We start from the raw sequence: 25,255 nt of genomic DNA, 5'->3' as shown, positions 1-25,255 counted from the left end.
ATTTTACTCATTTGTTAGCAGCAGTCTGAGTTATTTCTTGTATTTCCTCTGTAGAAACAAAACCCTTGAAAATACATAGCTTTTCCTAATCTTAAAGAATAGGTTTCATTGGCTGGATTTTGAAGTAAAACTACTTGAAATTTTTAGGTTTTTAAAAATAAATGCCAAACTACATCTTACTGAGATTGAGTGGTCTGTGTAGGAATTTCATGGTATTTCCTTCCCTAAACTCCTTGCTGTTTTGCAGATCAGGATTTTTTCCTAAAGAAATACAAAAGAATAAGAGGTGCTCCGTCTTGCTCAGAAAGTACCCCAAGGGCAGATCAATTGAAAGAATTGCTGAAATGTCATTTGTAATTAATTTTTTTTCCTCAGATTAAAATCTTGCTTTAAAATCTGCTACCCTTTGATTGTTTAAGTAGTCTTGTGCTTCTGAGTTGCACAACTCAACCATTCAATGACAAAAGAAGTCAGCCTAGCTTTTGCAGGGGGTTTCAGTGCTAGAACAAGCCTAACTCTTCTGAAACAAGCCGGGTGAAAACACTGTTAATGTGATAGGGTACGCTCACATCTAAATTGGGGATTATTATCACTGCTTACACAGGAGAAAAAACTACCAACTTTTAGTGTTTTTAACAAAATCCAGTGATTCTAGAACAGTCTATAAACTAACTGTTGGCAGGGATTACATTGAGTATATACTGACATAGGTACAAAATACTACACTAGCCTGTTGTATCCTCCCTGGAGGAACCTCCTTGCTCTCCAAAGTTTGTGTAAATCTCAGGCGGCTACAGATTTGTTCAGCTGCAGAAATAATCCTAAGTTCTAACACATAGATGAAACATGAAAAAATTCACTATTGCTAGATTTATTGCAAAACTGTATTAACACTCACGAAATCTTGTTAACGTTTCCTCATAAAAACCTTGGATAACTCCCTTTTTAACCCTGCACTAATACCTTTCCATAATTTAAAGCCATATCAAATGTTATTTATTTTGACCATATTCCTCATCCTCCCTTTTCTTCTGTAAAGTTTAATTAGTCTTCATGTATAACATTAGGTATTGGATAGCCTTCATGTAGCTAAGCGATAATATAGTATTCATAATTTTTAGCCCATAAAAAATGTTTACTTGGTTGGAATGAAGAAATGAGATGGAGGAATTGTTTGTTAACAATTTTATCTTTTTTTTTTCTGCCTGGTTCCAAGGAAGTCTGTTCAATCTATGGCTTTGTTAGCTGAAATGCCTTGTTGTCACAATGGTGTCCAATAGTTTTGATAGCCTGTAGCTTTAAAAAATGAGGAGAAAAATAAAACTTTAATATGGTTGTAGAAATATACTGTCAGATTATGTGCATAAAACTTTGAAAAAATACTGAAGAACCGTTTTTGGGGACGTTTTTTAAACACATCTCCCATGTTAATCTTTTTGTATTGTTATTTCTATTGCTGAATACTGTTGAAATTATGTGGGTGTCTTTTATTTTACTTAATTGCTGGGATCTAGAAGTTAATGCTGTTTGCTTTAAAATGTAAAGGTAAAAGACTGTTTTGCAGTATTTTTTTCCTCTTGAAATTAGAGACCCATACACTCTGTAGCTTACTGGGATAGTAAAAACCTGTAGGTACCTGTTAGTACCAGAAATATTGTATCTCTGTTCTTGCTGGAATAAATTATAATACTGGATTATGGTTGGTGCAGAGCTGAAAAACTGAGACAGCTTTGAAAACTCTGACTCAGTATTGCATTCCATCTATATCGCAAGGATAATTGCATTTAAAATAGGAATAGCTTGTAAAAAGGAGTCTGTCTGCTGTGAGCAGGAAAGACAGACAAGTAAAAATTATTCAGTAATTTATATCCCTATCCTGTGTATGCACACTGACCAGGCATTCAATTTTAACTTGGAGAAGTCTGATTCTGAGCCTGCTGGGAAAAGCACCCTGTAGGCCTAGCACCTGGCACTGGGGTTAATAAGCCAGACTTTATGCACAGTGAGTCTTGGCACCAGTGTTTTCATTGTGTTGCTCAGTAATGCATCACATCTTCCCTAAGAATAGCGTCTTAGTCAGACACACCTGTTTTTCTCCCTGTTTTGAGCTTAGGCTCATAGTTTCATCTTTCATGCCATCTTCCTTAGTGCTCCCTATGCATTCATTTTGCATCAGATCAAACCAAGCTCCCCGGCAAGCTTGCAAAGAAATGAGTTGGTAATTTGGCCAATGTTAAAAGACTGGAAAAAAGACTTGGCAAAACTCATTGTGCTTAGGGCACCCGTAGGAATCCTGGAATAGGAACTTGAAAAAAGGCAAACTGAACAAAACGCTGAATCAAATCCTACATCCAACTTCAAAACAAGTCACCATTACGGTAACCCATGCTGCCCAGAGTAATAGGCCAGCTAACTGCCTCTGAGCTTGCTCTGTTCATTCCCACTCTACTTCTGCTCTTTAGGGACACTATTCCCCTACCCTTTCCTTCCCTGAAGGTTTCTAGTGTGCCTGCTTCACCTACGTTGTGTTAGATGAGAGTTTTCATAGATTTCATTAGGCCAGCAGGTCCCCATCACACCCTCAATTTCTTGCAGACCATTACTAGAAATTGAATCCTAATGGAAAATCATTACAAAGCAATTTCTGACTTCTGACTGTAGTTTCAGTGATGGTGAATAGCTGAAGCGTTGCCATTTGGAAAAAATGTCATCTGCAATTGCTTTGGTCTCCTTTCGTGTTAGGGGTAAAATAAGCTTAGTCACTTTAAAAAAGCTGCCAAAGCAAGAGGGATTTCCTCACCTCAGTAAGGGATCCTTTTGTACAGTCACATCAACATCTTGCATTTGCAAGATCTTTTCAGATTTAGATCTTTTCTTCAGCTTCATCAGAGACAACCATCTTCTGTTGTACCTACTCTGCCACATCCATGCCCTGCTTTACTTTCCCAGTCTTTGTAAACACTGTTGGCAATAGTATCTAGGCTTGATTTGGCAAAGTTGTTCATTTTAACAGACCTAACAGCATCATAGCTAAGTCTTCCTTCTGACTGAAAAGCTATTTGTAGAGAACTCTCTCTGTATGGTATATGAAAGGAGTTCTTCACCTTCCTCCTAACCACAGTGGTATCTTTTCCTTATTAAATCACTAAATTAGGTTCCTGAGTGATTTACTACGAGAAGAAGCTTCTTGTAGATAAATACTCTTGGGTTTTTATGCCCGGTTGGTTGTGGTGGGTTTTTTTGGGGGGTTGGTTTGGGTTCTATTGTTTTGTTTTCTTACCTTTGGTAAAGAAGCCATGTACCACACAAGGCAAGCTGCCCCTCGGGCCTCTCTCATTTTTCTTCAGTGTTCCTCCATTGGTGATGAGAATTAACTTTCTGCCCCTTGCTCTGGGGGTGGTACCATGTAGTTCAGCCACCTTCAGACTGGATCTGTGGATTGCAAACCCAAGTTCTCAACGGGCCTGAATTGATTTTGCACCTATCATAGAAGCTTCTTAGTGCTGGTACAGATTGGCAGGTACATATAAGTAGTCCTTAATATTTGCTTTTTTTTACTCCTCAAAGATAAGCAGCATGGTTTAGCAAAGAATATAAATGATAAAAGATCTGCATGTGTGGATCCTGCACCAATTTTCTTCTTTCTTGCCTGCTTCTGTAAGTTTCCTTCATCCCAGCCATCTCCAGCTCCCTATGAGAAACAATCCTCTCTAACTGCAGGAGACTCTTTGTCAGCAATACATGCAGGTTGCCCCTGGCCAATTTACTCAACCACTCCTTCTTTTGTAGCATGTTTGTGGTGTAAGATCCTCTTTGATGGTAGTCAGCCTTGAGAAGCGTAAATCATTCTTACCTGATGAAGCCGAGGAGGAGGTATTCCCCAGGTGATAGTTCCTTACACTGTTTCCTAAGGAGACTTATTTTCCTGCTGTTTCGTTTCTTGTGGGTTTGCCCCTTTACATGCTACTTTTGATTTAACTCCTGACGTTCAAGATTAATACCCAATAACCTGAAAGGTTACGTAATATTGATTAAAAATGAAGAAAACATCCTAAAAGCAGCTTCTTTATTCCATGCGCTGCCATAAGCAGCTTTTGTTTCAGACGGTGTTTGCTGGGGTACACTATTCATGATGGAGTTGCACAGTGTGGCACTGGTTTAGTGCTGCTGCATTCAAGGCTTTTTTTACCCAGCCACCTCCTGACAAGACAATATGTAGAAGTATTTTCACCTCCCAGGAATAGTGTTTCTGATGGGAGGGGTGGAAGCCTTGGGACAAAAATAGCATCCAAAGGAAGACTGTTCAAGAACAAGTTACCCCTTGGGTCATTCAAAATACAAGTATACATCAGTTCAGTTGGAATGAGGGCTCAGTACAGGATGAGTAAGGCTGGCACAAAGTCTCTTTACGTGATGTTCTGGAGGATAAGACTGTTTGTGGTTTGTTTGTGAACAGGTGCAGCTCTTTGGCCCATATCTAGGCTAAAATTTGACAGTTTAAGGACATGATACTTACAAATGTGGTGAACAGAACTTATCTTTAGAAGTCGGTTTAAGAGGAGAAAGTTGTTAAGCTATCTTGAGATGATTTAACATTCAAGGGCATCTCAAACTGCAGGCAGACTGATTAAACAGAAGTTGGAAAGACTAGCTTAAGCAGAAGTTTCAGAGTCAATCAGATAATTGTCTCTATCGAGAGCAAATCTTGAATCACTGTGGAAACACATAGTCACTCTGATACTAAATCTCAAGACAGGAGCACAAGGCATTTCAGGTCCGATGAGTTGATAAATTTTATCTTGTATGAGTACCTATTTCACCCCAACGGTTTCTGCTAGAAGAATAAATAATGGACTGAGAAAGTTGGTACGCTGATCACAATAGCGTAGGAGCAGCTGTGGATGTTGTTCAGAAGCAAGGAGCTTTATTTCCCAGACTACTTGGTCTTTTTTCAAAGCCTAGCTCTTCACTGGGAGTCCTGGGATGAAAACGTGACTTTGTCTATGAGCAAGATGTCTTAATTGGACATCGTATGAAAGCTATGGTATTTAAACTTGTGATTTTTTTTTTTTTTTTTTACTAACTGTAGCTTGTTTTGATAACATGTATCTTAAAGTTGCAGCTAGATTTCCTTTGTGGCCACTGAAGCAAACCTCTTCACAAAAGAACTGTTAGCACACAAATCCCTAGTTAGAATTGTATCCAGGTAGCTAGGACTATACAGGCTTTTATATTCATCCTGCTCCCGAAAATGTTTTTGTATCACTACTATTTCAGTTTTTATCTTTATTCAAGAAAAAGTGAGTGTTTTTTCTCTACTATATGCCTGATCATTATCTGTCTGAACAGGAAGCATCTAGCTGTTTCTCAGAATTAGCTTCTGAAAGCTGAGAATGTCCCACAGAAAACTAAATCCAGATCTTCAAATGTTGGGTTAGCTGAGAAACAATGAAACTTCTGCAGCTACCTCCCTACAGCTCGGTGCAGTGTTGTGATACAAGTATTGCAACTTAGGCCTTGTTCTGCAAATATTTTTCTTGTGCAACTTTCACTTTACATTTGTGTGTTGAGAAGGGGGGTCACCAAAGACTCCAAGCAATGTTTGTGCATGATGTCTTTCATGATGGGTATCTGTTTGTACATAGATATCTCAGTCTTGGAGCGACACTGAGCAAGGTGAGAGGGAAAGGGAAAGCAAGGATAATGCTTGGACTTTGAATAGGAAATTGTAATGGGCCACCACATTGCAAGGGGTGAAAGTGAGATGCCAAACAAAACCCCCAAAATTCATCAAATGCTTTGTCAGTATTTGAGGAAGCATAACCTTTGTTATAGCTCGTTAGTTTCTCTTTGAGAGGTTATGTTTTTGTGTATTGTGGTGGGGAAGGTGTTTTTAGGTTGGTTAAGTTCTAGGTATTGCTGTGCAAGTCATACCATGCTGTTTGGGGTTATTGTGCCTGTTGGAAGAGCATGAAAAGTTGCAACACGTGCATGTTTGATTAGCATATGGCTATTAGTTTTTTCAGCAGTATAAAAGGGAATTTGGATTGAAGTTACTCAGCAGAGCTGAATTCTGAATTTCTACATGCTCAACTTGCTGGTATTATGAATCCTGGAAAACTCTTAGCTGTGGTTCAGGTAAAAACACTACATGTTAAAAGTCCTCCTTTTTGCATCTGAAATACAGGAGGTTTCTTGTATTAAAGCAATAAGAACTGTTTCTGGTGAGGAACCCATGGTTTCTTCAGAAGGTATGTTCCTCACTGAGAGCAGTGCAAGTTTAACTTCTGGCTGTGAAGCTGCAGTCTTCATCGGTGAACAAAGCTAATGGCATTAACTCTGCCTCGCTCAATCTGCTGACAGACCCTGTAGCCTGGAAAGCTCTGAATGGCAGTAAAGTATCTTCTGCAGTGACAACTGAGTGATATTTCTCCTGGTATTGAGGGCTCTAAGTGCTAAAGAATCAGCTCTCCTTCAGAGTGTGTCTCTGTCTCAGTTTTTGAGCAGCAGCAGAGGGCTGACCTGGTCATCCAAGAATGATCCCTGGTTGGAGCATGCTGAATCAAGGATGTTCCTCTTATGGCAACCAGAATACTGAAGAACAGGTAGAATGCCAATGAAACTGCTTGTTCTCCTAGTGCTTAGGATGGACTAGGAGAGAAAGCTTTTGATTGCAAAGGCAGTCACTGAGCTACATGAGAGAAGCACACCCTTCATAATAGTCCCTTTTCCTTCCATTACAGTGTTTGCTTCTCCCAAGGATATTAACCCCAAATAAGAAGAGAAGGCTGTACATATTAATTGTATCAGATAGTGGCTAACAAAGTTAATATCGTCCTCCTTTCTCCAGTGCCTGCATTGCAACAGTAAATGAAATGAGATGATGGGAGGTAGGAGGAGTGGTAGAGGTGGAGAAAAAGTAAATCAAAGTAAGCCTAGAGAGAATGATATTCTGGGGAAAATGGGTGTGTAGAAGAGAAGTGCACAGTAGGAAATAACTGGAAAGGAATGAAGAGGGAGAAAAATGGATGCGGCAGAAGCTGGAAAGATTTAGTAAATCAAGTCAGTAACACTTAATAAGAGTGTGTTAATCACACACACACATACTTGCTGGCTAGTGAATAGTCCTGTGGAATGTGCAGGTCCTTCATGTACTGTACCTGTGAAGAAATATGCTGGCTTCTAGACATCTAGAGTTTGAACTCTGTTTAAAAACAGACAAAGACAGTCTTTAGTACTTAACTGAGAGAGTTTTTAGTAATCAGCAACAAAAAATAATGAACGTGTAACAGATACATGGTAATATGTACTATTTAATGAAGTTTCAATATTTTTTAACCTCTTATGGTTCTTGTTTTACCAGCTTTAGTGCTGATAAGATACTCTTCAGAAGGTATGTTCCAACTAAGTTTCAGTTGTGTTCCTGAAAGGGTGCGCTTTTGTGGTGTCCTTCATTGTTCAGCTAGCTGTCGTGGCAGCTTCCACAGACGTTTAAGCTTTTAAGTTTTAGGAAAAAAATACAGATATTTAGAAAAATTGTCATACTGGGCTAGATCAAAGGTCTTTCTAACTTGGTGTTCTGTTTCTAGTGAATGCCCAGAGAGAAATAAAATATTGCAGCTATAAGATGATATCTCCCCAAATACTATTGCCATCTCCATGATTAGTGACTTGTGGTTTCCTGAGCCCTAGGGCTATATCTGTGTTTTAAAACAAAACAAAACCAAACAAACAAAAAACAACCGAAACAAAAAAAAGGCAGTAGCACAGATTTTAATGACTTAATCCATAAGGTATGTATTTTATATGCTTTGCGGTCCTCAGTTTAAAGGCAGACTATTTAATTTCAGACTATTTCAGCATTGCCTAGAATTTTAACCATGGCTGAGCTGGTGGCTTTGATAGTTGTTGGATATATTTTTCAAAAGTTCTAGTAAAAGTTTTTAATTGGTAAGGTTTGTGCAAAATTGTCAGGATGATTGTGTTTTAATTCAGTAGTACCTGTTTCGCTATAAATGCAGGAGCAGAGTAGAATTTATTTTTCAGTAAAGGTAAAAGCAGAATTATAGAAGGAAAAATTACTGACAACCAGAAGTTAAACCAGCAGGATTACTAACCAGGGATAGCAGTATTATTAACCAGGGATAGAGGAGGAAGAAGTACTTGAGCAGATGCAGGAGAGATATACTATGCTCTTTTGCCAGATTTCATCTTTGACACCAGTCTCTAGCTAGTGAGTACTTGTTCAAATAGCTGGGAAGGTGAAGGAGTGTTTACCTCCTGTTTGGTGCAAGGCAGATGGATGGGGGGGTGGGGGTGGTGAATGTGTATGTACCCATGTGTGGGCGAAATGGAAAATTGTGGCCTCTGCTTATTTCCTCTTCTCACTTCCATTTAGATAATACACTCATATAAATGTTTTAATCATAACATTGATGAAATCTCAAACTGTTCTTTTTTTTTTTTCTTAAGAGAAAAAGAATAATATGTATCTGCTGAATCACTCCACTGCAGGAAAATATGAAAACAAAAAAATTGTTCAGACTGCAGTGGTTCTGTGTGAGATGATTTACACATTTTTCCGTAACAGATACATTTAAGAGTCAGTGTTAAATGGTCCTTAAACTGACTTCCATCTGGTATAAGCCAGTCTTGGTACAGGAGAGTGCTGTATGAATCAAGTATAGAAGAAATTCTCACTGGATCCAGGTTTAACAGGTTTTTCACTCCTTTTTCTTAGCTGGTATGGATGATCTGAATCACCTAAAATGGTCAAAAGGGAGTCAGACCCGAAGTGTCATAGGTCCTTGAAGGATTTGGTTTTGCTGTCATCACTCTACATGTGTAATCAATTATGAGCATAATTACACATGTTTGGAGTCTGTTAAGATGCGGTGCCAAGGTGTATGTGGGCATTTATAGCAGTTGGGTATTTTGTACTAATTCCTTCAGATCTTAGATGTTTCTCTTGCATGAGAGCCTGGTAGGGTTTGTAAGGTTAACACAAGAAGTAGGGAATGCCGACTCCTTGTTATTTCAGAGGAGGAAGAGCATTGAAAACTGTTAACAAAAATCTTTTCTTCAGGGGTGGTAGAACTCTGCCACATTTCTGAGGCTCTGTCCATGCTAGCCGGTGTCAGTGTTCACACCAGCTCCCTCTGGCATGACTATGCAAAGCCTGGTGCCGTGCATGCCCAGCAGCTCACGCCAGTGGGAAAGCCTGGGGTGAAGCCAGGGAGGGCAGCAAGCTCTTTGCCTGGGACTCTATTGGCAAGAGGCTAATGGCATTTGGGGAGAGTACAGGAGTACTGGAGGGAAGAAAAGGAGTCTCAGACACTTACGCCAGGGCTGGTGGGAGATACAGATCTTTAAACTGGCATCTTGCCCTAATGTTAGCCAAAAGGTGCAGAAACTTGTTAAATCGCTCAGCAGGAGTTCAGACCCAAGCGTTGCACAGTCTGGGGAGCACACGATAAGCCAGACATGTACAATAGAGAATGATGTGAAAGCAGTTCACAGGAATGTTTTCTTTTATAAATAGTATTTTTATTGGACAGCTTTTTAATTCTTGTCATCAAAACTTGACTAAATGCTTCCCTCTTGAGAGTGCTGGGGGAGGGAGGCTGGAGATTAATTCACTGGAGGTATCCTACTGTTGTTTTGTTTTGGGTACCAGCTGCTGATCTGATAAAGTGACTCCATGAAAAAAAAATTACTTTTATTAAGTATGCTCTGTGTATATGATACGTACCTGAATTATAGTGGTGCTTCTTCCTGCAACCTAACTGTGGGAAGAGAGTAGATCTGCTCGTAGGACTTTTGGCAAAGCACTTGTGTAAAGAGGCAGTCTAGGAGGGTAGTGTCTGAGAGCCTCAGGCAAAAATTAATATGTCTGTAAGCAGGGCAATGCTGTCTGGAGAGTCTTTGCCTCCTGGTGTCAGATACTTTATCTTTTTATTAAAAAACAAACAAAACCAAACCCAACAAAAACCCTCCACAAACTCAAACACCTCAAGGAAGTATTTATCCTTAGCACCCTCTTCTGGGCAAGTTCTTAATGTCAGGATTTTGTAACAACAGATAAGAGGTCTTAAGATCTTTTGTATTGTTTTAAATTGCTTTCTCTCCTTAGGTACCTGTAATGTTCTTTGAAGCTTACAGCTTCTGATAGAACAACAGAAGTGATTTCTTAGTATAATGCCTACCAATAATATTACCATGTGTAAAATAATTTTTTTTTTATTTTCCTCATTGTGGTAGGTGTGCATTGTTTATTAATAAAGTTTTGAATTTTTTTGTTTATAACGGTTCACCTCCTGTTAGGTATTCTTCACATATCATCATGAAGATACCGCACACGTGGCATTATACAGTATTTTTAGCATAACCAATGAATACAACAGAGACTGAAACAAGCACTCTTTTAGAAACCCAAGCACCTGCAAGAGAGCTTGCTGTCATTCTAAGGGAAACAAAGCAGACCTAATTTCATTTCACTTTTTGCTGCAATGATAGCTTTTTAGTCGTCTGCTTTTCATTTTCTGTGCATTTGGAATGAGTAGTGATGAATATTGGAGCCACTGCAGAGAATAGCATAGAGCTGGTGGTTTCTCAGTCATACCTGGGAACCACTCTCCATAAACAGCCCCTTTAAACTCCTTTTGGTTAAGAAGGGGAAGCTTTTCCCATGAAACTGTGGAAACTTGAACATGTGAGCTTTACTTTGCCAAGTGTGCACCTTTCTGATCTGCCATAGATTGCCAGCTTGGTTGCTGCGTTGTCCCTTGTTGGGAATGCTCTGTGCACTGGGTGAGGCCGCATCTGGGAGTTTTAACCTGCTTCTGGCAAACGGGGCCTTATGTGATCTCCTGTTTTGCTTTGTGCTAAGACTGAATTCTGCATCCCACATTCTGGCTAAATGTCCAAGAGAGAAGGTTTTTATTAAAACCAATATATTTTCCCAGAAACTTTTGTGTGAAAGCCAACTCTTGTGCATTCCTAGTAACTTACTTTCTTCTCCTCTGGTATGGGACTTGGTAATGCTGCAAAAAATTCAGTATCTCCAGGAATTTAGGGTCACTAGAGCTATACAGTACTGATCTTTCCCTAAGGGAAAACTCCCACTCCTATTGCTAACAGTTGCATAGTTTACACTGAGGAAAAGGTGGATGGGATGTGGTAGATCACACTAACATGGTGAGAAGAGGAAGATGAAGGTGTGAAATATGAGTACCAGAGAGGCTGGGAAAACAAAGCCAGATGTATAGAAGAGAGATGAGTAGGAGAAGCAAATGATGGGCTAAGTGTTTAGAAGTTAAGAAGATACTTACCTAGTTAATTACCTGCAGTGTCCTGTCCAGAGGAGTGTTAAGTTCAGGCTTGAACTTAGTCTCCATAGTGAACACCAAGCATGGAGAAGGTGGCACAGCTAGGAGAAACCCACCCCACATGAATCCTCGAGGCCCTGGAGGCATTATGTGTCATTTAACCATATTTTAATTTGAGCCGTTAAAATGTCTCCCATCAGGAATCTTCAGTCAGCTGGTGTAAATGTGACTGATCCTCACCTTGACATGACTTTCTGCAGGATGAGAAGTATCTTCTGTAGCTGGCCTTGATGTTCTGAATAAAGAATATTTTGCTCATAAAGTCTGCTTTTTAACTGTTTAACTTTTGTGCTTTTTCTTCAGAGGATGTGCTGAGTAAAGATGCTGGGGAGTGTGCAATATGCCTGGAAGAGCTGCAGCAAGGAGATACTATAGCACGGCTGCCTTGCCTCTGCATATATCATAAAGGGCAAGTATTCCTCAGGATGCATATAAAATTCCAGAAGGTTGCATTTATTGGGTAACTCCTCTAAGGGGTGCTTAAAGGAGCACTAAAGCTTAGTCACTTTTTACATTTAAAAAACAAACAAACAACAAAGAAACAACAGCAGCAACCCTAAAGATGTTTTTAAAATTGCATCTTTCTGCATCTCCACCAATGTATTTGAAGCCAGTTTTCCCTCTTGTAGTCTTCTCATGCTTGAATGAAAAGCCCAAATGAAACATAAGGCAAAATCACCTGTAGGGGGAAGGAGTGCACATCATGGCTAGGGAGCTTAGGTTGTGTGTACTTAAGTTTTGTCAAATGCTGATAGACTGGGGGGGAGAGGGAGAAACTCTTTTTAAACCTGTTTCATGTTTGTTTTCACAAGTTTCTGTACTAAAGGAAGTAAAATGTCAATGAATGATATAAGCAAGATGACAGGGTTAGGAGTAAAGTAACCTGTGTATAACACCTGGGTAGTAACTTGTAAAATGTTTCCTTAGAAAATTTTTAAACTTAAGAAATTTAGTTTTTCAACAATGTTTTATGTCCAAATACTACTGTAGTTTGAGGCTATTACATTTTCCAGTGGTGTGTGTATATACGTATACTTCTTTGTGCACTATAAAATCGTATTAGTCATTGAAATAATGAGAAACCAATTTATGTTCATATCTTACTGCTAAATGTTACTGAGATATCCATGTCAACTGTTTTAATTTTTGTCTTGCATCCAACAGCTGCATAGATGAATGGTTTGAAGTAAATAGATCTTGCCCTGAGCATCCATCAGATTAAGACAAGACTCATGTTTTTAGGTAATATTTATTTTTAAATGTGTGCATTTCAACAGTAACTATCTTGATTACCTGAAATAACTCTTTATGCTATTTTTTTGTTTCATTTGTGAATTTACTACTGTGTCTCAGAACTGCAGTATTAATCAGTAAGTATTGATGTGTATTGCAATATGTAAAAGGTTTCTGCATCCTTAAATGGCATGGTCTGAAACGACGTATTCCAGTTTTAGTACTGGAAAGTGGCAAGTCAGTGCCAATAAAGCTTTAACATTAACTTCTAAAGAGCATTTTTCCATGGAAATGAAACAAAATTAAAATAATACAATTGTGTAATTTTGGATTGTTCCATGAGTACTGGCATTTATTTCTAACAGAAAGCTTTTTGGAATCGTATGAAGAAGTTGAAACTAGATATTTTCAAAACCACTTTCATGTTAATGCATTCCAGAATGTTTAAAATATATAAATAAATAAAAAAAACTTAACATGTTTCTCTCCATCCCGTCTCAGAGGTTCACATTTTTCCAGCTTATGTTTTGTGTTAATGATTTCAGATCTGCAATCAGTGTCAAAGGTTTAAAGGATAGCTTTATTCTTTTAGTTGACAAGTTCGACAACTTAATCTTGCATTAAACTACTGCCCCTAAGCATTGCAAAACACACCAAAAATCATCACAATTCTTAGAGAAATGGAGATATCTGAAATCCTGGCTTGTAGCTGAGGGGTTCGTTTTGTTGTTCTGATGGAAATTAAAATAATGTGAAGGCTTCGTCATTGGCATTTATATTTGTTTCACCTTGCTTCACGAGTCTGTGTTGCAGGTTGCATTGCAGTGCTATGGTTGTTGCAGAGGTAGCAGAGAAAAAACCTGAAGGAAGCTATCCTGCTACAGGGATAATTGTTTTAACCTCAGGGCAGTGTTAGCTGAAATGAATAAACAAACACGTTTCCTACATTGCCCCCAACAACTTTCCCCAACAATTGTGGAAGGAGCCCGCATGCTGTTAATGAACACATTTGTCTCTGTACCTGCTCGTGGGTGTCTAACCTCAGGTTAAATCCAATTTGCTTTTTTTTTCCCCACAGCAGAGGTGGTGATAATTGGGGGTTTAGGGAAAAGGGGAAGGAAAACACTGTGGTTGTGCTCATGCTGTTTGAGTGTGTGTTATATACTGAAATAGCTGAAATGACGGTACCTTTGTCTTCTGCTTTTTCAACAGCTGCTTCCACTGATCAGAAAACATAGGAGACGTGAGGTTCCCTTGCTGAACTGCCTGGCTTGAGACTTCCAGTTTTTTGTGGCTGAAAAAGGCAAAGGTGGACAGTGACATGGAAAAAGCATTGCAGACACCGGTTGCTTGCCAGTAGTGCTCAGTATACCAAACACTCATGCAAAGGACACACAGGGATCTTGAAAATGCTGCACATTCTCTAACAATCAACTCCCCACAAACATTATTGACACTATTTTGTATTGAAGGCCAAAGTTTGTAATTTCAGCCTAAGTTCCAGTTCTGTGAAGAAGCGGGTTGTTGGACAAGTTTCCCACTGCCTCAAGTGGAAATGGAGACGTTCGATACGCGCTATCAGAGACCCTGGCAGGAGGACGGCCCCGGGTTTGAGTGGGAACGTTTTCACCTTCTCGTTGGCTGAAGAAGAGTAAATGGCAAACTAAATATAATCTAACAGTGTGACCTTACTTTACTGAATTCACACCCTGTTTTACGTTCTTCACTTTTTTTCAAGAACAAAAACCATAAACTTCTCTGCATAGGAATATTATATTTCAAAATTTTGTAACTAAACCTTTGTCACAATGCAGTCCAAAGAGTAAAACCAGGACAGGTAACTAATTTATATTGATCCAGCTATAGGGGTTGTTGAAATCTGCATATTGTATTGCTATTTAAGTAACTAAAACTTCTCTTTTACTGCTTGTGAGTAAAAACAACAAAAAAAAAATGCAGCAAAGCAAAATCTTACAGCTATGCAACTTTTTTTTAAATAGGAAAAAAAGAATTACCAATTTTAAGTGCTGCCAGTTAAGGTAATTTGTTTAACGGGTATTTTTTTAAAAATGTTTCAGGTAATTATTTTATTGTACTACTCTCATCTCCAGGCTGCCTCCTGAGGTGTAAATGAATAACTGCAAATGTGGGCACAGCGAGAGGGTTTTTTTACAGGCATGGGTGAGATAACATCGAGGTGGGATTTAAGTTTAATTTTTAAAACACTTACACGCAAGTTTTTGTTTCCTTGTTTAAATGGTTTGTTGTTTTTTTTTTTTTGATGGCAGGATCTTAGTACTTTGCATCTAAATCGTTGGTGTCTACATGGAGACCAGCATTTGACAGCGTGGTTTCTTTCTTTAAAAAATGCACCTGCATTTGCTTAATTTATTAATAATTTACTGTATTATGTTGGTATAACCAGGGCTCCATGAAACACAGGATGTCTCTCTGGGGTTACACCAAGTAAAACTGTGGATTAGTATTAGTTCCCATAAAGTATCGCAGTTTGGGGGGGGTGGGGTGGGATAATAAACTGGAACAGATAGATATCAGGGCTTAGAAGCATACTTTTTATATCAAGAATTAATTGTAGTAGTTTCTGAATTTCACAGCACAGGGAAGAGTTTATGAATATTTATTAGTGACAGCATTTTTAGTGGGTTTCAATAGTTAAATTGCACAATGCTTCAAACATTTTTCTTACACATACATAATTCTGCTTTTCTTCTTTAGTTGCGTACATATTTCTCTGTTGCTACTGTGATTCATATCAAAAAGGGCAAAGAACAGGAGCAACTGCTGCTATCTGGAGAACAAGTGCAGTGCATGTTAATAAACTCTCCTATCTTGCTTGCAGAGCAATTCTTGCCTGGATAACATTTTCTCCTGAATGTTGCTCTGTAAAATGCCTTTGTTTTGCTGCAAATCTAAAGGAGTCTAAACTAGATAATCGCTGGTGCAGTTTCTACACTTTGGGGCTTGCATCAGTGGTTTCAGCTGAACCTGTAACTGTGGGGCCGCGTTGTATTATCTTTTTTCAGTGGGAGCAGAACCATTTTGTCACACTTTCAATTCTGTAGTCACATCAAATGTACAGTTGTTCCCTGTACAGATTCCTTTTAAGCTGAGAATATTTGTGTTGCCTTGTATTACTGTGGGGGGGAGGGAGAGGATGAAGAACTACAGCACCTGTAATACTCAAATAGCGGTGTTGCCTGCAGGCCCACTTTTCCAACGTTTCAAATTCCTGCTATCTTCTGAAAGTAAAGCTTTTGCATTTGCATTGATTTAATGTTTACTGTTGGCTTCATGCCTACAGAAACTCACCTGTAATAATGTAAAGGGGTTAGGTAAGTGTTTTGGTGTCCTGTGCTCGGAGGTCATAGTCAGTCTTTGGCTTGGGGATTAAGTAGATAAATATTATAAACATGAATCTGTTTACAACTTAAACTCAGTTTTGGTAGTTCATGTTTCTAGTTCATTTACTGTTTTTTCAAAAACCTTAATTTTCTGTATTCAGATGCAAGTAGCTGGTTTAAAGACCCAGCAGTTACCACTGCTGTCCTACGTTTAGGACCAGTGTTTGAAAAGCACGCCACTAGCAATCGCACTGATGTGTAGTTTTGCAGGCAAGAGTCCATTGCTGCTTCCATCAGCATGGTAGAGCGGCAATACCTTGGATTATTTGTGGAACTGATACGAAGCAGCCTTAGATCCTAGTTTGGCATATTTGGTATCCATAAATCTCCTCCGAAAGGCTATAGGAGGTTTTCTTGTATCAAAACCTGTAATACAGACCAAACCTGGAATGACCCCAGAAGCATGAGAGTGATGCTTGGGTTTGAAAATGCCTGTGGCAATTCACCTATGTAAGCTTGCTGCCACCAGCTGTGCTGGTCAGTTGGTGATGACCATGCTGTAAACATAGCACTAGTCATAGGGAACACCTTCATTTTAAAATCATCCTCGCAGTGGTCCTGAATCATTGTGCTTCAGAAGGGGAAAATAAACACCAAACAAGTCCTGTGTCTCGATCAAGGAATACCACACGTGTCCACAAGAAGCAATAACTTAAATTACGGTGCGATATGCTTCTTTGCTTGTAAATATACTGAGGTTGCCAATTCTGTGCTGTTTCAGAGTATTCTCTGTCGTCTGGCCTATATCTTCCCTAAGTATGTAAGGGTGTGAAAAAATTCCCATACTCAGGTCTGCCATAAACATGCTGCTTGCCAGAAGGAGAAGAGTAGACTTAACACTGTATTGAAATGTGAGATTTTTCTGAACTTGTAACATACCCATGTATCTTGAGTAGCAACTTGTGTTTTGACGTTCATAGTGGAGGTGGCTATGAGTTGGACTGTAAATAACCCTACTCTGTATAACACCAAGAGAGCCATGCTACTGTCAGCACAGGGCACCCATTGTCCTGGCTCTTATAAAGCAGTGTATCTGTAATAACACTTCCCTTTTGGAGGAGGTAGCTAATTTTCTTTCAATGTGTACATTCAGCAATGAGTTCAGTGGGACATAAAAGCAAAAATATGAAGCACAGCGCAAATTTGTGGTATTTTATTTTTGGGAAGAATAAAGTGTAAAACAGATGGTCTTATTTGTAATCAATTTAACTTTTGAATTCAAGAGTAAGCGTTCTGCAGTATTTTGAAATGGAAAATATGTAGGTAATGTACAAAGACGTGGGTGGATACTTGTGACCTTTTTTTCCCCCTCTGCTCCCTCCCTTTATGATGTAAAGGGGGTTTTATGACTTAATCTCAAAAGTCACACATTTATCCTAGTTCTTAATGCTAGGAGCACTGGCTTTTTAATTAAGTCTTTGCTGAAAGGCTGGAGAGCTGGTAAAACTGATTCCCAGGAAACTAAAATCTCAGCAAATGTGGGAAAGATAATTTTCACTCAGAAATGTTGATCTTTGGTATTCCTGATTGGATAATGTCTAATACGCAAGATGTGCTCACAGACGCTTTTCGTATGGCGCCTTTTCCATGTGAGGGCTCCAGAAACTTGCTCCATTTCTTCTGTTCCACCAAAAGCAGGGAACACAGCACTTGAATTTTACTGCTATCTGTACGTAAACAGCAACAAAGCACATGTTGGTTTTGATGTAGCCCATGGTCTCTCTGAGGTTCTGTGAATGTTAGCTGCTTTCCCATCCTGGAAAAGAATATTTGTGCAAATTTGGTATTGCTGTTTTGTACCTACTCATTTTTGCTGCACAGCTGGGAGTTCCCTGTCGAGAGACTACCTACCATATACCTGGGAATGCAGAAGTGCTACTACTGGATCTTCCAGCTCACCTTTGCCAGTGGAGGATTATCCCGTTTTCTTTTTTTATGGGTTCTATGTTTTATTATTCACTTTCCATCCTTCCAAGCTTAAAAGTAATTTTAATATAAATTTCTTCTCTTCCTAGCTGAAGACATGATACGTTTTAGGCCATATCTTTGGACAGGCTTTCCATCAGCATCAGCAAAAGCAACATAAAAGGCTGCAGCTGGAAGAGGGAGGCTTCTTAGGGGTTTTGCTACAACCCAGCGAAAACATGTTTTTTCCTGCAGGGGTGTCATCAGCTCATACCACTTAACTTCATGTAGTTCAAGTGCATGAGAAATTCATGACAGAACTATGTCCAGGGTTTGTTTCCCAAATGTAAAACTAGGGATGTTTCTCCTCATAAATTAACCTGCTTCTAAAATCAGGTTGAAGACGTTTTAGCCTGTTGGGGGAAGAAAACCCAAACCAGTCCTTACTCTCAAGCTGTCTTAAGCAGCATTTTGTTATCTTACTACACAGTTCGGCTGGCTTCCCAAGCCGCTGCATCGTGTTCTGTAAAGTCATTTCTCAACTAAGTACATCAGAGCTGATGATGGGATAAACTGTAAAATGACCTCACTGTGGGGCATTACTAGTTGCTGAAGACTTGCTCAGGTAAACCATTGTAGGAATATCCTACACCTGAAAAAGGTTGGACTTGGTTGTCTTTTGATCTATTAAGTTGCCAGCGTACAAGAAGTAGGAGGCAGCAAGCCCGCTAGCAGGTCTTTCTGGCAGCTTTTAATCTATGTACGTTTGTTTGAGAGACTTTTGCCCTTGGGTGTGTTTTGGCAAAGATTTTGCAATGATAAGTAGGATTTGCTTGATTCTGGCAGAGTTTCAAGTCTAAGTAACCCGACGTTGCAAGAACGTAATCTGTTGCTGAATCCTGTTCCTCTTGTTTTCCCTCAAATCTGTCCTTTTTATTGCTAATTTGTTATATTTAATAGTAAACACTTCTCAACTTGACTGGTTGCAGGCTCTCAAGGTGTGAAATGCTAGCAGGAAGAGACATCAGAGTGTGATTATGCGCTCTTCCTGTATATATTAAGATGAAGCTGAAGTATTCGTTATCGTACAGCTGAGAATCCTCTCGTAGCTGATATTGCCAAAGTACTGTAACTTTCAAGGAAGAAGGGAGGTGGCTTAGCTGTAGAGGGGGGCGTCCTAATGAACTACCTAATTTTAAAAGCTGCAGCATCACGCTGAACAAGTGGTGATCCAGCATTAACCTTACCGCTTGACTGCGAATCTCATTCTGGCTCTCCCTACCCTTTGGCGGGTACCTGCTGGTAGGGAGCAAAGTGTAGAGTACCCTCTTCCCTTCTCACAGTGCTAACCCTGCCCACGATGAGTTAGAGGGAACTCCGTGCTGTCTTCTGAAATGGCACCCGTACATGCAGTGGTAATGGACAAGATGTCTTCCTTCATTACCCCGAGCAGAAATCGGAATGTAATCTGCAATGTCTAATGTAAAACATGTCTGTATTTTTTTTTTTAAATTGAGCAGTATGATTACAAGCTGACTTAAGTTGTTCTAAGGTACTCTTTTCCGTGGTCTGCCAGTACATAATCATGAATGAAAATATTTTTTTATTGATTTTTAGGTTGTATGTTTAACATTCCATTCATGTAAAATATGTACAAATATATGTAATAAATCTTTTGAAGCACAATTTTCTTCACACTTCCAGGTGATTTTTTTTTTTTTTCCCTTTGAAAGTACTAGTGAAAGAGGCATTGTGATGGGGCAGGGCTTCTGGATGTCTGTGCTGCAGACCAAGCTGAAGCAGAGGAAGGAAAAGCAGCTTGGTACCTCGCCTGTCTGCAGTTCTGCAGGTAGGAGTGCAGACCCTCTGGGCCAGCCTTGGCCCCTCTCAGAGCCCCTTTCACCCTTCGCTTATCCTGCAAAGAGGCGATGTGACAGGCTTTTGTCCAGGTGGCTGAGGACGGTTTTGGTGGAGCAGAGCTGATGTAGCTGCTGTTTTGCCAGGGTGGTTGGAGGTGATGTGTCTCTGGTTGATGTGTCCTTTGGTGATCCTCAGCAGGCATAATGGCCTTTCAGATTAGCACAAATTATAGCTGCCAGGTCTGGGTAGGTGGTTTAAAAAGAAAGAAGAGGCGAGAAAGGGGGTGGCAAACAGCCCTTCCTCATCACTAGGGGCTGGGAAGCTCCATCAAAGCATCAAGCTAGCTTGATACACTGCTCGTTCCTTCAGTTTCCTCTAACCAAATACCACTTAGCTTCCTCCGAAAACAAGTCACAGTTTAGTTACACTACTCCCTGACAGCGTACCCGTGGTTGGGGAGCGTGTGGATTTCCCTGTCCCTAATGGTCACCATCGCTCTCCCCTCTGTCCCTAAACATGGGGAGGAGGCTACTACACCAGGCTCCTGCATAGATGCATTGCTGGAGGAGGGAATTTATGTCCAGAGCCATGGAGGGCATTAAATTGGTCTCCAGTTGAGCTCCCTGGCAATGGCAGATCACTGCGCTGCTGACTGCCTGGAAACCTCCTCCTGAGGCAGCAGCTGCAGTTAATGAATGCATCGGGTTGCCTCCAGGGCTGCCTGCAGCAGGTGGCTGTGGGCATGAGAGACCCGGCTGGCTGCATTAGTGCTCCACATCTGCCTGCCTGCCCTGGCAGCAGCTAAAGAGCTGCAGCCCTTGTGCTAAAAGTGGGATGAGGAGAGGGGGTACGGATGAGCCATGTGCTACCGAGGACATGCAGGTTTTGGATGGTGTGTGCGGTGTAAGGCTGCTGGGGGGGAGAGGGTGATTTTGCACCCCTTCCCCATAGGAGTTGGTGGAGCTGTGGGTGCTCTGAGAAAAACCAAAGTGCATTTCACCAAGGTTATGCACAGCGTGGGTGAGGCAAACAAAAGCGGTTCACTCTCTAGGCAGGAAACTCCCCCTCTTATGTTGGTGTGTTGCATCTCAACCCAACAGGGTACTGCTCCCAGCCGGGGAGGGGCTGTTGGCAGGCTGGTAATAGCTGCTGGTGGAACGTGATGCAAGGGTTTATAGCATAGGTTCCTCCGAAGCTGGGTGTCCGTCCTTGCTTGCCCCACTTCTGAGAGAAGCCTTCTGGCGTAGCTAGGGGGAGCTGAACCCGTTCTTAAAGCATGGCGACAGTTATGACCGTTGTTAATTCTCCCTGTGGGAGATGATAATTTTAATGCATGAATTATTCAAGTCTGCACCAAGAGACAGTTGGATGTAATTACTAAGGAACGTGTTCATATGTCTTGCTATTGTAACATTTTTTTTTCCCCCTGATCGTGTTCTGGGAAGCCTGAATTCCTTCATTGCCAGTAATTCCTGTGTTTTCCTCCTCAGTCTTGAGCTTTATTATAGAAGCAATTGATAACTAATTAGAGCTGCATTTGGCTTTGCATCAGGAAAATCTGCTGGAAATCATTCCAGTTCAGTAGGTACAGGATTTCATGTGTGGAATTTAAATTAGGGGCATCAGTAGGTACCATGTCCTGCCCTCCTGCCTACAGCTGGGGCGTGGGACATGCTGCCTCTGCACCGAGTTGCTTGCCCTGAGGGGTTAATCAGGTGGCAGCGCTGAACGGGGGCTGTCAGCGCGAGATGGTGATGCTGCACGTGTGTGTGTGTGTGTGCACGCATGTCTGGCCCCACTACCGCATGCTGTTGCGTGGTACAACCAGTGGTTCATGTCCGCTTCTGGATGCGGCATTGCTTTTAGCAGGAAGGGAAGCAAAACATCAGCCTGCAGCAAAGAGGAGGGAGGGAAGAGGAGAGCCCCCTGCAGCAGCTAGAGCTAAACAGGTGTTTTCTCCTCTGGCTTTTGAGTGCCCTGCGCGCGGGATGGTCTCGTTCTTCCAAGGCTACAAGACCTGAGCAATGTCTGTGCCTGGGGGGTTCAGGGCTGTTGGTCTCTGAACATCCTCTGAAGTATTTGTTTAGCTAAGGAGGTGCCCAGCTCCATCCCACCCTGCAGGGAGGGGGATGCCCATGTCCAGAAAGCCAAACAAGGCCGTAGAGGTTACCGCTTGCGAGGTGCTGCGCAGCTCCTGCCCGCCATCTCCTTGCCAGCCGGCCACTGGACAACAAGTAGCCTTAGCAAGAGCCAAGTGAGATGGAGTTTTTCCAGCTCTCATTTAATAAAGCATCTGTTTTCTGAGGGGAATGAGATCAGAGATGCGTGGGGGCAGGGAGGAGAGTTTGACATAAATAAATAATTGTATAAAGCCCATCCTCAGTTGACGCAAGATGACTCACTCCTCATAAAGGCAAGAGCGTAGAGGAGGCAGATATTAAAAGCACAGGGACAGGTCCTCAGCTGAGCTCGGTGAAAACTGCAGGTGCTTTGTGCCTCTGCAGATTTGGCCTGTTACCTTTTGAGTCATGTTTTGTGGTGAGCTCCTGCCCTGCTTTTAGTTTTCACCCTGGTTACAGATTTCTTTGTTTGGACATGTGTTTTAATTTAACACAGGTGATTTTTTTCACCACCTTACCCTCCTAATTGCCTCTTTAAACCGGCTTCAAGCAGAAGTAAAAACAAAACCTAAAGCCTAAAGGTTTTGTCACCAAGGAGAACAACCACCATGGGACTGTCCCCCGCATGCCGCGGTGCGGTCTCCTCACCCACTCCCTGCCTCAGTGGACCCAGGTGACTTCTAAAGGGAGCAGCTTTCCTCTTCACAAGTCACCCAGGCCAGGATTAACATCTGCTAAACTCAGGATTAAAGAGTCTGGCAGGTAACAGAAGCATGAAAACTTGACAGCTTTATTTGCTCCAGCCCGAGAGGTCGAAATCTCCTGGCTTGTGAGGCTTTAGCAGCTAATTAAGTTGCTGACTTAGGTTTATAGGATGAATCCCTAGATGCAAGCAGTTGGGCATAATTTAGTAGTTCGCAAAGGGTTTGCAATAACTGGCGGTCCGTCTCTCTTCCCTGTGGGAGCAAAGGGGATGCCTCCAGGGCCGGTTTGCACTTGGGCCCAGCCACTCACTGCAGCGGTGGAAGCGGCCCCTTGCCCGTGCCACCAGCAGCCACCTCGTGGGCTGGCTGCCTGCACTGGGGGCTGGGACGGGGGAAGTCCAGCACCTTTCTCAGCAAAGGTGCTCAAATCCAGGCTCGCCTGTGCTGCACAAAATGGTCGCTGGCCAAGGGTGCTAACCTTGGAGATAAAGGGTCCATGCCTTCCTCGTCAGTCCTGCTGGGCTGGCAGGAGGGTCTGTGCGTGAGCAGGGCATGCTGGTTTAGTTGTGCCCTCATTAGGCGTGTGCCACCCTGTCCTGCTGACACCTCCAAAGCAGCGCTGCTCCAGAGGGGCAGCAGCAGCAGCTGCCGGTGCGTGGGGCTGCCGCCCTCCGAGCACGGTCGTGGTGGCTGGGGCTGTGAAAGCCGGCGGCTCTGGGGTGGGGCGAGGGAATGAGAGGAGCCGCCAAAGCAGGAAAACAGCGTCCGGTAAAGTGACAAGAGCCGCTCCCCTGTGAACCACCCTGAACTGTTCCTTGTGTGGGGCCAGGGCGGGGGGGAGGGCTGGGGGTTTGGATTCCTGGCCCTGCCTTAGCAGCTCTGCTGGGCAGACAGAAACATGGTGGCAGTTACCAGCAGGATGGCCGGAGCAAGGGAAACATTTGGTTCCTCCTCTCCCATACCCTGCATGTTCCATTTCTGCATTTCTCCAGGAGGTCTGGGCCTCCTGGGGCTGTTGGGCATCCCCCCGCTCAGCAGCCCTGGTGCCAGCAGCGGCTGCAGGCCCTGTGCGTGGCAAGCGTTTATGTATCACCGCCTTAATGCACTGCCTGGCCCCGAAGGCACTGAGCTCGGGTGGGTGAGGTGGCACCAGCCCTGCCAGAAATCCACTGGGGGCTCCCCATCAGCGCACACATACGAGAGCGCAGGACGCTCCCCACTTCCCCATTATAAAGCGATGGCTGTAGTTTTTGCCCCGGCTGACTACGAGACCAGTTTTTGTTCCCTAACCTGCCTGCCGTGACCTCTCGTGCCTTGATGTTCCTGAAGCTGAAGCTGCTGTTTTCTCTGAAACATAATCCCTCCTTTCAAATCCCGCTGTGTACCTGAGGCAATTTATTTCAAAACTTTGCAGCTCGTGCCCTCACCTCTGTTTTGCCTCTGGGAGTGGAGAACGAACACTGGCTAACCTCAGCCCCACTGAGATTCACAGGAGAGTGGAACATGGATTCCCCAGGGACAAGAGGGGAGTCCCCAGCACCTGTCACCTGCCCTGCAGCATCTGTCCCCACCTGGGAAAGTGAGGAAGGACTCACCGCTGTAGCTGCAAGCATGTTTTTAGAAGCCTCATCCATCCCAGGGGCAACAAGAGCCCCAGCAAGCCAACAGAAACCACCTCTGGTGAGTAAATTCAGAGTCCTTGAGTGCAACAGGCAGCTCCTGACCTGGCCTCCATTTTCATCTAGTGTGATCCTGTTTTGTTTGTACCTAATAAAGCAACAGTCATGTCCTTTGTGCATGGCTGCAGGTTTTTGCTGCTAAGATTGTTTCCTCAGTTTGCAAACAGAGCGGCCTCTGCAGCAACCTCTCCTTCCCCATGGTGCACCCGTCCCTCGCTGCCTTTGGCCTGGCTCTGACACCTTTGCTCCCAAGCGTGGCCATTTATAGTTTTGCCATAAGCTCCTGTTTTCCTCTGCCAGACCAAGGTCAGGGAACAGAGTGAAACTGCAGGGAAGCAGGTGCGGGTCTCTTGCTGACTTTCAGTGTCAGCACGGCTCCAATGGCATGGAACAGAGGGACTGGGATCCTGCACTGGCTGTGGTTGAAGAGCAAAGGCCGCGTGGCCTCACACCACCCTGTGAGTCTTGAACTGGGCTGTGACACCCAGTTAGTGGCACTAAACCAGGCTCAGAGGAGCATCCTTTCCCAAAGACCTGGCGGAGCGTGACCAGAGCAGGACTGCACTGCGTTGCAGCAAGGCTTGCTGTGTTACCTGGCACCACCAGTAAGCACATGCAGCTTGCACCAGCCAAATGCAAGTGTTGCACCTCAAGCCAGCATGAGTTTTCCCCCAGCAGTTGGTGGCAATGCAGAGAACCCCTGCCGTCAGCGTGGCAGGGCCACAGGGGCACAGCACAGCAGCAGCGTGTGCGTGGCGGTTTCTCTCGCTGCCCCTAAACTGGGTTGGCACCCACTGTTGGAAAGGTGAATGCCCTTCTCCAGCTGTGGCAGCTCCTCTCATGTCTGCAGCCAGAATTAGTTAGGCTGACACGGTCCCCTCTCAATCTAGCCAAGTGTCTGCTTGATAGGTCTTCAGCAAAGCCAAAGCACTCGCAGGCAGCCTG

The 25,255-nt window shown here is 42.5% G+C and overlaps 1 protein-coding gene across 2 annotated transcripts in view; it reads left to right on the top strand.

The window, feature by feature from the left end:
* ZNRF2 (zinc and ring finger 2) overlaps positions 1 to 19,633 on the top strand; it is a 59,120-nt gene extending 39,487 nt beyond the window's left edge. The window contains exons 3-6 of one of the 2 annotated variants that reach the window (XR_012658984.1): positions 11,691 to 11,796; positions 12,552 to 12,629; positions 13,833 to 14,457; positions 18,058 to 19,633. Coding sequence is in view for 1 of the 2 variants with exons in the window: in XM_075083351.1 (XP_074939452.1) it covers positions 11,691 to 11,796; positions 12,552 to 12,609 (164 nt within the window). In the remaining variant the exon portion in view is untranslated. Of the gene's footprint in view, positions 1 to 11,690; positions 11,797 to 12,551; positions 12,630 to 13,832; positions 14,855 to 18,057 lie in introns of those variants that run through there. The other variant, XM_075083351.1, reaches the window with a different exon arrangement.
* Positions 19,634 to 25,255: the final 5,622 nt, after the last annotated feature.

The sequence above is a fragment of the Phalacrocorax aristotelis genome, chromosome 2 (genome assembly GCF_949628215.1).
Source record: "Phalacrocorax aristotelis chromosome 2, bGulAri2.1, whole genome shotgun sequence".
Taxonomy (NCBI): domain Eukaryota; kingdom Metazoa; phylum Chordata; class Aves; order Suliformes; family Phalacrocoracidae; genus Phalacrocorax; species Phalacrocorax aristotelis.
Note: the sequence above shows the minus strand (reverse complement) of the source record. Positions and strands in the feature narration are given on the sequence as shown.